This window comes from Chiloscyllium plagiosum, unplaced genomic scaffold (genome assembly GCF_037043375.1).
Source record: "Chiloscyllium plagiosum isolate Xiang-an unplaced genomic scaffold, Cpla_swu_hap1 HiC_scaffold_2, whole genome shotgun sequence".
In the NCBI taxonomy this organism is placed as follows: domain Eukaryota; kingdom Metazoa; phylum Chordata; class Chondrichthyes; order Orectolobiformes; family Hemiscylliidae; genus Chiloscyllium; species Chiloscyllium plagiosum.
Window position 1 is genome coordinate 54,301,342 of NW_028270140.1, and position 16,146 is coordinate 54,317,487.

At 43.6% G+C, this 16,146-nt stretch overlaps 1 protein-coding gene across 19 annotated transcripts in view; it reads right to left on the reverse strand.

Moving 5' to 3' along the window:
• The window catches only part of mpdz (multiple PDZ domain crumbs cell polarity complex component), a 368,137-nt gene that overhangs the window by 55,822 nt on the left and 296,169 nt on the right, over positions 1–16,146 (reverse strand). For all 19 annotated transcript variants that reach the window (XM_087996853.1, XM_087996875.1, XM_087996857.1 and 16 more), the window contains one exon: positions 3,185–3,277. In XM_087996853.1, the coding sequence (XP_087852979.1) occupies positions 3,185–3,277 (93 nt within the window). The remainder of the gene's footprint in view (positions 1–3,184; positions 3,278–16,146) is intronic.

A 16,146-nucleotide genomic window follows, 5' to 3' on the forward strand; every position in this document is an offset into this window, starting at 1 on the left:
GTCAAATTCATGTTGCTTGTCGTCTGCGTGTGTGGCTACTAAGGATAGCTGGTCGTATCGTTTCGTGGTTAGTTGATGTTCGTGGATGCGGATCGTTAGCTGTCTTCCTGTTTGTCCTATATAGTGTTTTGTGCAGTCCTTGCATGGGATTTTGTACACGACATTAGTTTTGCTCATGCTGGGTATCGGGTCCTTTGTTCTGGTGAGTTGTTGTCTGAGAGTGGCTGTTGGTTTGTGTGCTGTTATAAGTCCTAGTGGTCGCAGTAGTCTGGCTGTCATTTCAGAGATGTTAGTGATGGATGGTAGTGTGGCTAGTCCTTTGGGTTGCAGCATGTCCTCGTTCTGTTGTCTTTCCCTTTGGCATCTGTTGATGAAATTGCGAGGATATCCGTTTTTGACGAATATCTTGTAAAGGTGTTCCTCTTCCTCTTTTTGCAGTTCTGATGTGCTGCAGTGTGTTGTGGCCCTTTTGAATAGTGTTTTGATGCAACTTCGTTTGTGTGTATTGGGGTGGTTGCTTTCATAGTTCAGGACTTGGTCTGTGTGTGTGGCTTTCCTGAGTACCTTAGTGGTGAACTCTCCGTTTGGTGTTCTCTGTACCCTCACGTCTAGGAATGGGAGTTGGTTGTCCTTTTCTTCCTCTCTCGTGAATCGGATTCCTGTGAGTGTGGAGTTGATGATCCGGTGTGTATTCTCTATTTCCGTGTTTTTAATGATTACAAAGGTGTCATCAACGTATCTGACCCAGAGTTTGGGTTGAATTTGTGGTAAGACTGTTTGTTCTAACCTTTGCATTACTGCTTCTGCTATGAGTCCCGAGATTGGTGAGCCCATGGGTGTTCCGTTGATTTGTTCGTATATCTGGTTGTTGAATGTGAAGTGTGTTGTGAGGCACAAGTCCAGTAGTTTGTTGATGGGTTCAACGTCCTGTTGTCTGTTATGTCTGTTCAGCAGGTTGGCTATTGTTTCTCTGACAATCCACAAGCCAGAGACACAGCCAGACAGAACGGACTCAGGATGATCCAGGTAATGATTACAGACGCTCACAACAGACTTCACAGATACAGACAAGAAATTGTGCGCCAGAAGTCGTTAATTTCAAAAACCACTAATCAGGAATGGACCCGGACCATAGAACAGGCTGTCACCATAGGACAGAACAGGACTACACACCGCAAAAAAACGGCACTAAAAGAAAAAATGGCCAAACTAACACACAACAAAGAGGACACCACAACACACACCTGGTTTAAAAACCTCTCCCACAGACAGCTCACAGACACGGAAAGAACAATACTGGCCAAGGGACTCAACTACAACCACAGGGACGCCAAGACAGCAGACTTCCTAGCAGCACTAGAATGCACACTCAGGAACAATGGACTGACAGAAGAGACACAACAAACAGTGAGACAAAGTATCGTACCCCTGATAACAAGGAAAAGAAAAACACATAACCGCAACACCAAGGAGAGGGAAGCACTAAAATCACTAAGAAACGATAAGAACATAATCATACTACCAGCAGACAAAGGCAGAATGATGGTCATCCTGGACAAAGCAGAGTACATCCAAAAAGCACAACAACTACTTGCAGATACCAACACCTACCAAAAGAGGGAGTCTGACCCCACCCCACAGCTCACCAATAGGATAAACAACACACTGAGGTACCTACAAAAAAACGGACAGATAACCAGGTCGGACCTACAAAGAATGAAACCTGAAAGCAACAACACCCCCAGATTCTATGGACTACATAAAGTGCACAAACCAGACATCCCACTCAGACCCATAGACCAGGGACACCATCACACAAACTGGCTAAAGAACTACAGCAGAAACTGAAACACCTGATCAACGGATCCAGACACTCTGTACAATCAACACAGGAATTCTTGGACATCATCAGAAATATACACATAGACAAGGAAGAAACCATGGTCTCATTCAACGTAACGGCACTGTTCACCTCTATTGACAAAGCCCTAGCCAGAGAAACAATAGCCAACCTGCTGAACAGACATAACAGACAACAGGACGTTGAACCCATCAACAAAGACGGCATACTTAAACTACTGGACTTGTGCCTCACAACACACTTCACATTTAACAACCAGATATACGAACAAATCAACGGGACACCCATGGGCTCACCGATCTCGGGACTCAACAACAGATGCCAAAGGGAAAGACAACAGAACGAGGACATGCCGCAACCCAAAGGCCGAGCCACACTACCATCCATCACTAACATCTCTGAAATGACAACCAGACTACTGCAACCACTAGGACTTATAACAGCACACAAACCAACAGCCTCTCTCAGACAACTCACCAGAACGAAGGACCCGATACGTAGCAGGAGCAAAACTAATGTAGTGTACAAAATCCCATGCAAGGACTGCACAAAACACTATATAGGACAAACAGGAAGACAGCTAACGATCCGCATCCACGAACATCAACTAGCCACGAAACGACATGACCAGCTATCCTTAGTAGCCACACACGCAGACGACAAGCAACATGAATTTGACTGGGACAACACTACCATTATAGGGCAAGCGAAACAAAGAACAGCCAGGGAATTCCTAGAAGCATGGCACTCATCCACAAACTCCATCAACAAACACATTGACCTGGACCCAATATACCGGCTACTACAGCGGACAGCTGAAACTGACAACCGGAAGCGTCAGGGACAGGCCATTATAAATGCCGGAGGAAACACCACAGAAGCGCTTCACAGGAGGCTCCCAAGCACTGAGGATGTCACCCTAGACAGGGGACGAAACGTTTGCAACAAAAACTTCCAGCTCGGCGAACAGAACCACAGCAATATTGATACATATATGATATATATAAATATACATCAGTAACACAATAGATTGATTAGTTTTAAGGACAAGACAATTTCACTTTTCAGCTGGGTTAGGTACTGTGTGTTCAAGACTCAATCCAGAGATTTGAGCACTAAATCTGAAGAGCAAGGGGTGGTTTGTGAATACTAAATTATCATGAAATTTAGGAATTTGTTACTGTCAATTTGGCTGCTTAATTTGCCACAATAAAACAGGGATACTTCAAAAATTAATTCAATAGATTTTCAAGTACTTTGGACCATTCTGATATTGTGCGGGATGCTACACAATTGTTATGTTCTTTTTTTCTTTGAACTTACTTTTGAAGCAGTACCATTTTCTGTTAAGCTCTTAATAACCACACCATCATGTGTACTCTCTTCACTAATTGCAATTCCAAGTCCACCTTGATCCTGTACAAATAAAACGTCAGAAATTCTGCTTAGCTTTCTAATAGATTAAGTTAAATATGGCACCAATAAGCCAATATGGCACAGCTTGAATTATTAAAAGAAGTGCGTTGCAAGGAGTGCAATATTTCAAACATTATTTCTTTATGAGTTTGGATTTTTCAATTTGAACTAGTGGCATGTGGGTTTTGTGTGTGTCTGAAAGTGCTTAATGATTAACTTGTTCGTATTTCTAGAACCATGATGATTTTTTAAACAACATCAGTGTGCGAGAAAGGCTTCCTGGACAGTAATAGGTTTGTGTTTACATTGGCAGAATTTTATAAGCGAACAAAGTAAACCATTGTGTATTAGGTGGCAGTTTAGAGGGTCAGGAATGTTTTTCTTTTGGGGTGAGGACGAATTCTGCCAATCAAATGAGTGTGTCATTGGAGAGAATTTTGTTGGGTAGGCAGGAGAAGAAGAAATGGAGGGCTTTTAGGCCTTCCTCATAGGGATACAGGTGTAGAGGGACTGGATGGCCATGGTGAAGATAAAGTGCTGGGGCCGGGGAATTGAAAGTCATGGAGGAAGTGGAGGGTGTAGGTGGTGTCTCAAATGTATCTGGGGGGTTCCTAGACCAAGGGGGCATGACAGAGTTAAGATAGGCAGAGATGGGTTCAATGGGGCAAGAGCAGATGGAGACAATTGGTTAATTTGTGGATTTTGGGTAATAGACAGAACTAGGCGGTCTGGGGTTTGGGGTTATGAGGTTGGAGGCTGTGGATGGGAGATCACCTAAGGTGATGAGGTTGTGAATGGTCTCAAAGACCATGGTTTGGTGATGAGAGGTGGAGTAGTGGTCGAGGAGGTGTCATTGATTTGGCTTCTGGCCTCACCGATGTAGAGATCAGTGCACCATATACCTCCGTGCCTCTCTTGTCAGAGGTTTGGTGATGTGGTTGGGGTTGGAGCGGATGTAATGGTGGGCTGCATGGTGCGAGGGTGGGAGGTTGGAGTGTGTGAGGGGGTGCAGAGATTGAGGCGGTTAATGTCACAACAGCAGTTGCAAATGAAGAGGTCGAGGGAGGATAAGAGGCGTGTCCAAGAAGATGGGAGTTTGTTGGAGGTGGGAGAAAGGGTATTAGGATGTGGGGGTGGTGGGAAGTTATGATCACAAAAGCAGGCATGGAGGTGTGGATGTCGGAAGAACAGTTCAACATTGCAGTGTGTACAGAATTCATTGACATGAGGGCAGAGTGGAATGAAAGCAGTCCTTTGCTGAGAACTGACCGTTCATTCTCAGTGAGGGGGAGGTCGGGCAAATACCCAGCAGGGTTTGGAGTTGGAGCTGTGTGTTGAGTTGGAGTTGGAGTTGGGAGTGGGGATAGAGACTATCCCTGGAGTGGGAGTGTGCATGGGAGCGGTCATGTGATTGGTGGTGATGTCAGTCGCCATGCAACTGGCGGCATTCTGTGCAGGCAGCGTGGTTGACAGCAGTTGTGGAGGAGGCAGCCATGGGAGTGGCATGATTGGTGGCAGCTGCGGCATGTTGTGTTCTGCAGCTGCTGTGGAAGCAGCATAATTGGCGGCTTCCACGGACATTATGTCATCTTCTGTGGCAGTGGAGGTGGCTGGAGCAGCCACATGGTTAATGGCATCCAAAGGATTCCATAGGAGGCAGGGGTGGGGTCTGGTGTGGTTTCAGAGGCCTGGATTTGGAGGTAAGTGCGAGAGAGTTTGGTGTACTTTTGCTTCTGGACATCTGATAAGCTGGCGAAAAAGTGGTGGTTGAGGGCATGGATCCTTCAGAGGATGAAGAACAACAGAGGTGCTTTGCAGATCTGGGAGAGTGAGGCCCTGAGCTGGGGCAGGGCTGACTGTAGGGAGAGTAAGTGTCCGTGCATGGCTGAGGATCCGTATGGGAGAACCATTTCTGGAGACTTTGGAGGTGCTGTCGGGAGCCGTTTCCCAGCTTGGTCCAACTTGAGACGGCCTGAATGTTGGCTGGAGCCCATGGGGGATAGATTGGTTTCGTAGGCAGGTGCTAAGGAAGGAAATGGGGCTGTAGTAACAGAATTGTTTCAGGATGTGATTGAAGAGCTTCAGGGTGGCGATGATGACCGGGGGTTGCAGTTGGAGAGAAACTCACTGAGACTTTTGAAGAGGGAGGAGGAAAACGTCTTCAAGTTGGATATCCTTGGAAGAGGTTTTGCAGCAACTAGGAGATACTGAGGACTGCAGATGCTGGAGAAGTCAGAGTCTATAAAGTGTGGCACTGGAAAAAGCACAGAAGGCCAGGCAACATCTGAGGAGCAGGAGAGTACTTATTTTGGGCATGACCCTTCAGGGACTGGAAGGGGGGGTTGGGGCTGAGAAATAGAGGGGGATGGTGCTGGGGGAAAAGCAGGTGGGATAGTAATAAGTGGATACAGATAAAAGGTGATTGTGATTGGTCAGTGGGAAGTGTGGAGTGGATAGGTTGGCAATAAGATTGACAGGTAGGTCAGATCAAGAGGGCAATGCCAAGTCAAAGGGTTATATCTGGGATGGGGTTACAGAGGGATTTGATAGAAAGATTCTGGTAGTCAGACAGTTTTCTTGTTGAAATAATTAGTTTACTGTGCGCCAGATTCAAATGTCATCAGAGGAATTTATCATATCTTGAGATCATTTCAGTTTACACTGTTAAACATTGGAACAGAATTAGCTCCTCTGACCCAGCAAATCTTCTCCAACACTCTATCGTAGCTGATATGATTTTCAATCACATTCTTCTGCCTTCTCTCCCGAAGTCTTTATCCCTTATCAATCAATAACCTGTCAATCTCGGACTTAAATTCACTCATGACCTAGTGTCCACAGCCCTCTGTGGCAATGAGATCAATAAATTCACCACCCTCTGGCTGAAGAAATTCCAACTTATCTCAGTTCTAAAGGATTGTCACATTCTGAGGCTGTGTCCTTGGTCATAGTCTACAGTCAGTGGAAACATCTTCACCACATCCACTCTATTCAGGCCCCTCAGTATTCTGTAAATTTCAATCAGATTCTCCCACATCTTTCTAAACACCACTGAGTACAGACCCAGAGTCCTAAACTACTCCTTGTATGTCAAGTCCTTCAACCCTGGGATTATTCTTGTAAACCTCCTCCAAAGCCCCTCCAATTATCAAGCTGGCACATCCCTCCCGAACTAAGGGGCTCAAAATTGCTCACAAAATTCCAACTATGATCTGGCTAGAGCCTTATACAGCTTCAGCTGTACATTGCTTCTCTTGTATTCTAGCCATCTCAAAGTGAATGCTAACATTGCATTTGTCTTTCCAATTGCCAAATTAGACTGCATGTTAATCTTAAGAAAATATTGAACTGGACTTCCAAGTCCCTTTGTACTTCAGATTTTAAAATTATTTCCCCTTTTAGTTATGTCTGTGCCTTTATTCGTCTGACCAAAGTGTATAACCTCACATTTTCCCACACTGTATTCCAGTTGCCCACTTTCCTAGCCTGTCCAATTTCTTTTGCTACCTCCCTGCTTTCTCAACACTACCTGGTCCTTGTGTCATGTGCAAACTTAGTAACAATGCCCTTAGTTCCTTCATCTGGATTGTCGACATATGACGTGAATTGTTGTGGTCTCAATTTGGACTCCTGCAGTACTCCATTAATCACCAATTACGGTCTTGAAAAAGACCTCATTATCCATACTCTCTGCCTTTTGCCAATTAGCTAATGCTCTATCTATGTTAGTATTATGCTCCAATATCATGAACTCATCTTATTTAACATTATCCTCAGTGGTATTTTGTCAAAGGCCTTCTAGAAATCCAAAACCAAATGTCCATTGGCTCTCCTTTGATTAACTTGCTTGTTACATCCTCAAAGAGTTTTAACAGATTTGTCAGACATGATCTCCCCTTGACAAAGTTGTACTGACTCAGCCCTATTTTAGAATGCACATCTAAGTACTCCAATCAATAATAGACTCTAAAATCTTACCATCTGGCCTATGTCTGCTTCCTTCTCTTTATAAATAGGGATGTTATGTTAGCCTTTTTCTAGGACTCTTCTCACTCCAGTGATTCTCGAAAGATCACCACCAACTCCTCTACAATCTCTTCAGCTACGTCCTTCAGAAACATGGTGTAGTCATCTGGTCCGGGTAATTTATCCACCTTCAGATCTTTCAGCTTCCCTAGCACCTTCTATTATGCTCACCTATGCCCCTGATTTAGTTGAAGTTCTGGTGTCCTGCTGTTGTCTTCAACTGTGAAAACTAATGCAAAATATGTTTTCAGTTCCTCTGCTATTTCTTTGTTCCCCAATACTACTTCTCAAGCCTCATTTCTACTCTTATCTCTCTTGCAACTTTTATATTAAAAAAAACTCTCAAATCTTCTTTTATATTACTAGCTAGATTGTTTTCACAAGAGCTAAGACATTTCCAAGGTCAGTGTTGTTACAAAAAGGAGTCACTACAAAAAGGTAGGTTGGATTGGAGTGTCATAACAACTCAAACGGATCCTTAGTTTTCTCTAAGGCATGTAAGTAACCAATCCACTCCTTGGATGTGGATAGGACACTATAATATTAAAAGAAGGATGTGTGCTGTACTTAACTGTCTATCAGGTTTAACTCTGGAGAAGCACATTTCCCATTCTTAAAAGCAACCCAGTAGTAAAAACAGGAGTATACAAAGTGCCTTTCCAACACTGCTGGTTGGCTAGGAGCAGTAGTGCTTTCTCCTAAGTCACTGATCTCTGTTGCTTACGATTTGGCCCTTTCGACCAACACTGGAATCAGGCAGATCCACAAGATCCAAATCCACCCAAATATGCTAATACTAACTGAGGTACTGGATTACCATTTGGTCCTGGCATGAAGCTTGCAAAGTGCTTTTTACTTGGTCAAGAGCCAAAACTATCAACAGGCTGACTCCAGAATGAGGTGCAGGTTTGAAATAAGAGATGCATAGACACATACGAGATACACATTTGGGTATCTATAAGAGGCATGGATATTTGTGGAAGACAATGTTGAAATTGTAGTATCACTGGACTAATGCAGGAAAGATTCAGACGAATGCCCTGGGGGCACAAGTTCAAATTCCAACACAGAAGAATTTCAAAATAAAATTTCAAAACTCAATTCATAAATCTGGAATCCAAAGTTAATCTTTGTGATAGTGACAACAAAGCTATTGGTTTTTTTGATGTGTAAAAATGTATCTGGTTTCCTAATATCCTTTATTCTGGGAATAGTGTTCTTGCAGATGCCATAAAGCAGTCTGGCAGTCTGCTTGTTGAAACAAACAGTGACATCACAGGAAAACTGAGTGGTCTCACCATACTGCGGGAGTAGAGAATCTAAGGGAGAGAGCTGATCAATAAATAGTAGGTTAGGTCAGGTTAATATTTACAACTGTTGTTGCTTGTACCTTTTAAAGTCTTTTTGTGGTTCATTGTTTCTAAGTGCTGCATTCCGTAGTAAAATGGAACATGGCAGATTGGTCGCAGAGAAATTGATATTATTTGATATTATGTAAATTCCAAAAGGTTTAAATTAAAAGGGTAGGTCATGGCAGGAGAGTTCAAAGCCACAGTTTGCTCCTACTGTTCTGTAGGAAGCCAGGAAAACTTCCAGTGCTCAGCTCCAGCATGCGTGCAGGAAGTGTCTCCAGCTGCAACTCCTGGAAGCACAGGATCTGAAGCTGGAATGGTGGCTGGGGAAAATTTGGAGCATCCACAAAACTGACAGAATCGTTCATAGTACATATAAAGAGGTAGTCACACTGTATGCTAAGACTCCATATGCAGGAAGGGAATGGTGACCATCAGGAAGCGTAAGAGGACTAAGGAGGCAGTGCAGTGTCCTGTGGTAATTCACCTGAAAACATATATACCACGTTGGATACTGTTGAGGTGAAATTACCTCTCAGGGGAAAGGAACAACAGCTAAATTCAGGGCATCATGTTGGCTCTGCTGCACAAAGTGTGCAAAAGTGTGGTGAAATGTGTGGAAATGCAAGTCATAGGGGCTTCAATTGTAAGAGAAATAGATAGGCAATTCTGTGGCTGGAACAAACTTGATTGGCTGAATGGCCAAAGTCTGCTCGTATGGTCTATCGTATGGCCATAAACAATACTCCAGAATGGTATTTTGCCTCTCTGGTGCGAGAGTCAAAAGTGTCTCAGAACGGCTACAGGACATTCTGGAGGGGTGAGGATGAACTGGCAATGGTCATGGTACACATTGGTACTAATGACATAGTTAAAATAATGAGGTCCTAAAATAAGAATAGACAGATTCAAAAAATCAAGCTTAAAAAAAAAAAGAGGTCAAACATAGCGACCTCAGGATGATTGCTCATCCTGTCAGTGCGAAAAAAGAGAGAATTTATCAGATTTCTTTGGGCATTGAGTCCAGTTCTGGGTAGGTGGGATCAGTGCAAACTGGATGGGTTAGACCTGGGCAGGTCTCAGACTGAAGCAGTAAGGGGAGCATTTGCTAGGGTGATTGGGGAAGCTTTAAAGTAAATTGACAGAGGAAGGGGAACCCATGCAACAAGTCAGAGAAAGAAAAATCAAGGACAAGAACAAAAGACAAACTCGAATAACAGAAGTGATGGGCAGTGGAATCAAAGGCCCTTTTGTACAGGTAAACCTGCCCCAGAATAGGTTCCGACGATCCAAGAACCGGAAACACTGCCCTTTGCACTAGCTCCTTAGCCAAGCATTCACTTGTACTATCTTTCTAATCTTTGTCTCAGTCGCATGTGGTATCGGTAGCAACCCAGAGCTCCCTTATCAACCTTGAGCTCCTACTCTTTAGCCTCTTTCCTAACTCCTTGTACTCACTCAACGGGAATATCCTCCCTCAGTACAGCTGTAATACCAATGTTGTTAGTACTAACATGCACAACGACCTCTTGCTACTCACTGTCCCCCTTTAAGAATTTTGTACAACCGCTCAGAGACTTCATTGACCCTGGCACCAAGGAGGGAACACACCATCCTGGAATCTCGAATGCAGCCACAGAACCGCCTGTCTGTGCCCCTAACTCGTGTAGTCTCCTACCACTATCACTCTTTTGGATCTTGCTCAACACAGCACTTTTAAAAGGGAGAGGAACAGACAAAGGCAGCACATATACTAGGTCAGTGCAGGAGATTGAGAGAGAAAGAAACCCACAATGCTAACTGACACAACAGTGAACCTGCACAGTCACTGCCTTTGTTGTTGAATTCATGTATCACTGGTCTTCGGAGTGCATCTGGGAAAATTAACAAACAGTGAAATTCACAACTGATCTTGGAGGAACCTGTTTGGGAGACGTCACAGCACAAAACTATTTACTTATCTGTTCTAAGTGTGACCTTGGGACCTTGTTGTAAGTCTGCAGTAGTGAATAGAGTGGGTTCTTTCTTGAAAATACATTTAAATGAGACATGTCTCTTGACTAAACTCGAAAATATAAGCCATATGCATTAAGTTAGCCTGGAGCAGTGTTTTGTAGAGAAAAATCACGGTGCTATTGTCTGGTTTGGCAGATTGGAAGAAGCAAAAATGGCTCTTAGTAGAATGATATGCTCTTCTTGTTGCATGTGGGAGTTTAGGAAGAGTTTACGTGTTATTGAGGATTATATCTGCAATAAATGCAGTTGGTTATGAATCATATCAGATCAAATGGAATGGTTGGAGCGACAGTTAGAGGCAATGAGGAATTTACAAGAGCTAGGAAGTGTGATGGATGGTAGTTATAGGAAGGGCGAAAAGTCACATAGGTGGATTAACTCCAGAAAAGGTAAAAGAGGTAGGCAGATAGTGCAGGAGTCTTCTGCAGCTATCCCCATTTCAAACAAGTATGATGTTTTGGAAAACGTAGGGAGTGATGGATTCTCAGGGGAATGTAGCACGAACAGCCAAGTGTCTGGTATTGAGACTGGCTCTAATGCACTGAGGGATACGTCGGGTTCCAAGAGATCGATTGTGTTGGGGACTCTCTCATCCGAGGCACAGACAGATGTTTCTCTGGATAGCAGCGAAAAATCAAAATGGTTTGTTGCCTCCCTGGATCAAGTGTATCTCAGAGAGGGCATAGAATGTTCTCAAGGGGGAGAGAGACCACCAGGAGGGCACTGTATACATTGGAACCAATGACATGGGAAGGGAAAAGGTTGAGATTCCTAAGGAAAAATACAGAGAGTTAGGCAGGGATTTAAAATGGAGGTCCTCAAGAGTAGTAATATCTGTGTGACTCCCGGTGCTGCAAGCTAGTAAGGGTAGGAATAGGAGGAAAGAGCAGATGAATGCTTGGCTGAGGAGCTAGTGAATGGGAAAACGATTCATATTTTTAGATCATCGGAACATCTTTTAGGGTAGAATTGACCTGTACAAGAAGGATGCACCTAAATTGGAAGGGGACTAACATACTGGCAGGGAGATTTGCACCTAAATTGGAAGGGGACTAACATACTGGCAGGGAGATTTGCACCTAAATTGGAAGGGGACTAACATACTGGCAGGGAGATTTGCACCTAAATTGGAAGGGGACTAAAATACTGGCAGGGAGATTTGCTAGAGTTGCTCGGGAGAATTTAAACTATTAAGTTGGCGGGTTGGGACACAGGGAGATAACGAGGAAAGAGATCAATCTGAGACGGGTACAGTTGAGAAAAGAAGCAAATCAGTCAGGGCAGGCAGGGACAACGCGGAGAACAAGGTAGGACTAATGAATTAAACTGCATTTATTTCAATGCAAGGGGCCTAACAGGGAAGGCAGATTACCTCAGGGCATTGTTCGGAACATGGGACTGGGATATCATAGCAATTACAGAAACATGGCTCAGGGATGGACAGGACTGGCCGCGTAATGCTCCAGAATACAAATGCTACAGGAAGGACAGAAAGGAGACAAGAGGGGAGGGGGAGTGGCATTTTTGATAAGGGTTAGCATTACAGCTGTACTGAGGGAGGATATTCCTGGAAATATATCCGGGGAAGTTACTTGGGTGGAACTGAGAAATAAGAGAGGGATGATCACATTATTGGAATTGTATAATGGACCCCTAACAGTCAGAGTGAAATTGAGAAACAAATTTGTAAGGAGATCTCACTTATCTGTAAGAATAGTAGGGTGGTTATGGTAGGGGATTTTAACTTTCCAAACATAGACTAGGGCTACCATAGTGTTAAGAGTTTAGATGGAGAGGAATTTGTTAAGCAAGTACAAGAAAGTTTTCTAATTCAGTATGTGGATGTACCTAGTAGAGAAGGTGCAAAACTTGACCTACTCTTGGGAAATAAGGCAAGGCAGGTGACTGACGGGTCAGTGGGGGAGCACTTTGGGGCTCAGTGACCATAATTCTATAAGTGGTGGAAAACGACAGACCAGATCTAAAAGTTGAAAAATTGGAGGAAGGCCAATTTTGATAGTATTATGCAAGAACTTTCAAAAGCTGATTGGGGGGCAGATGTTTGCAGGTAAAGGGATGGCTAGAAAATGGGAAGCCTTCAGAAATTAGATAACGAGAATCCAGGGACAGTATATTCCTATTCGGGTGAAAGGAAAGGCTGGTAGGTCATAGGCTGCGAGGTCATGTTGCGGCTGAACAGGACATTGGCTCAGCCACTTTTGGAATACTGCATGTAATTCTGGTCTCCTTCCTGTCAGGAGGATGTTGTGAGACTTAGGATGTTGTTAGGATTGAAAGATTTGAGCTATAGGGAGAGGCTGAATAAGCTGGGGTTGTTTTGCCTGGAGCATCGGAAGCTGAGGGGTGACCTTATAGATGTTCATAAAATCTCGAGAGGCATGGATAGGATAAACAGAAAAGTATTTTCCCTGGGCTGAGAGAGTCCAGAACTCGAGGGCATAAGTTTAGGATGAGGGGGAAGGATATAAAAGAGACGTAAGGGGCAACTTTTTCATGCAGATGGTACTGCATGTGTGGAATGGGCTGCCAGAGGAAGTGGTGGAGGCTAGTACAATTGCAACATTTAAGAGGCATCTGGATGGGTATATGAATAGGAAGTGTTTTGAAGGATATGGGCCGGGTGCTGACTGGTGGGACTAGATTGGGTTGGGATATCTGGTCGGCATGGGCGAGTTGGACCGAAAGGTCTGTTTCCATGCTATACATCTCTGTGACTCTATGACTGCTCTACAGCAGAGCCAGTTGTGGTACCATAGGCCTAGCTGCTATTGTTATACTCCCCGAAAGGCCATCCTCCACAACAGTATCCAAAATGTTAGAGAGGGAAATAGCCAAAGGATAATCCTGCACTACCTGCCTGCCTCTCCTGGCGGGTCCTGAACTGAACCTGTGGTGTGACCAGCTCCCTCTAACTAATGTCTATATCACACTCTCTGCCCCCTGTCTGCTCCTCAGTGCGTCCACCTTCATGAGCAACCATAATATGATCAGCTTTTCCACTGAGATGGAGAGTGAGGTAACTGATTCTGAGACCAGCGTCCTGAATCTTAATAAGGGAAACTATGATGTATGAGGCGTAAGTTGACTATGATGGATTGAGAAATGTTAATGAAAGGAATGGCAGTGGATAAGCAATTGCAAAGTCAAAGAGGGGATGGATGCCCTACAAAAAAAATCTTTATTCCTGTCTGGTGCAAGAGTGAAAACACAGTGGTGGCCAAACCAAGTCTTATGAGGGATAGGATTTGGCAAGAAAAAACAGTAGATCTGACGATTGGGAACAAACTAGAAGTCAGCAAAAGAAGATCAAATGTATTGATTAAAATGGGGAAAATGGAGTGCGAGAGTAAGCTTGCAGAAAAAGAACTGACTGTAAAAGTTTCCATTGAGGGAAAAGGATTGGTGAAAACTAATGTAGCTCTCACAGTCAGAAAGGGGAGAATTTACAATGGGGAACAAATAAATGACTGACAAACTAAATTCATAATTTGCTTCTGTATACACAAAGGAGGACACAAAAACGTACCAGAAATGATGGGGAACACTGGGTTTAGCAAGAGGAAGGAATGAGATTGAATGCTGATAAAATCCGAAGTAGATAATCAACATCCTAGAGTACCTAAACAAGTGAGCTAAGAAATAGTGGTCGCATTGGTAGTCATCTTCCAAGATTGTTTAAACTCTGGAATAGTTCAGATTAGCCACTTTCCAATGTAATCCAATTATTTAAAATTATAGATTGATGAGTCTTATGTACGCTGACGGGAAAATGCTAGAATTCATTATCAAGGATTTTACAGCAGAGCATTTAGAAAACAGTTGGAGAATCAGACACAGGCAGCATGGATTTACGAAAGGAAAATTGTACTTGGCAAATCTACTGAGGATGTAACCAGTAGAATTGGTCAGGGGGAATCAGTGGATGTGGTTCATTTGGACTTTCAGAAAGCTTTTGAGAAGGTTACATATAACAAATTAAAATACAAAATTAAAGCATAATGGATTGAGAGCAGTGTATTGAGAAGCATAAAAAATGACTAGCGTACAGAGAACAGAGAGTAGGAATAAATGGGTCTTGTCCCGAATGGCAGGCAGTAATGAGAGGAGTACTGCAGCTATTCACAATATGTGTAAATTATTTAGATGAGGGAACTAAATATATTCTCTTAAGATTTGCACATGAAAAAGGAAGAAGAGAGACGATGACACAGATCACATGGTCAGACAAAGAAATTTACTTGGCTGTCTGACATAGCAATGAATCTCCATAGCCACTGCCTTAGCAGTGTCTCTGGACAGTGGAGTGCATCTAAGAAAAATTAACAAACAGTGAAATTCACAGCTGACCTTGGAGAAATCTGTTTGAAAGAGCTCATAGCACGGGAGAAGCAAAGTGCACAATTTTTAAGTGCAACCTTGCTGTAAATCTACAATAGTGAGTAGAGTGTCTCACAAACTTGATTGAGTTTTTTGAAGCAGTAACAAAGAAGATTGATGAGGGCAGAGCTGTAGATATGATCTATATGGACTTCAGTAAGGCGTTCGACAAGGTTCCCCATGGGAGTCTGATTAGCAAGCTTAGATCTCATGGAATACTAGCCATTTGGATACAGAACTGGCTCAAAGGTAGAAGACAGAGGGTGGTGGTGGAGGGTTGTTTTTCAGACTGGAGGCCTGTGACCTGTGGAGTGACACAAGGATTGGTGCTGGGTCCTCTACTTTTTGTCATTTACATAAATGATTTGGATTCGAGCATAAGAGGTACAGTTAGTAAGTTTGCAGATGACACCAAAATTGGAGGTGTAGTGGACAGCAAAGTGGGTTACCTCAGATTACAACAGGATCTGGACCAGATGGGCCAATGGGCTGAGAGGTGGCAGATGGAGTTTAATTCAGATAAATGCGAGATGCTGCATTTGGGAAAGCAAATCTTAGCAGGACTTATATACTTAATGGTAAGGTCCTAGGGAGTGTTGCTGAACAAAGAGACCTTGGAGTGCAGGTGCATAGCTCCTTGAAAGTGGAGTTGCAGGTAGATAGGATAGTGAAGAAGGCATTTGATATGCTTTCCTTTATTGGTCAGAGTACTGAGTCCAGGAGTTGGGAGGTCATGTTGCGGCTGTACAGGACATTGGTTAGGCCACTGTTGGAATACTGCGTGCAATTCTGGTCTCCTTCCTATCGGAAAGATGTTGTGAAACTTGAAAGGGTTCAGAAAAGATTTACAAGGATGTTGCCAGGGTTGCAGGATTTGAGCTACAGGGAGAGGCTGAACAGGCTGGGGCTGTTTGGTCTGGAGTGTCGGAGGCTGAGGGGTGACCTTATAGAGGTTTACAAAATTATGAGGGGCATGGATAGGATAAATAGACAAAGTCTTTTCCCTGGGGTCGGGGAATAGGTTTAGGGTGAGAGGGGAAAGGTTTAGGGTGAGAGGGGAAAGATATAAAAGAGACC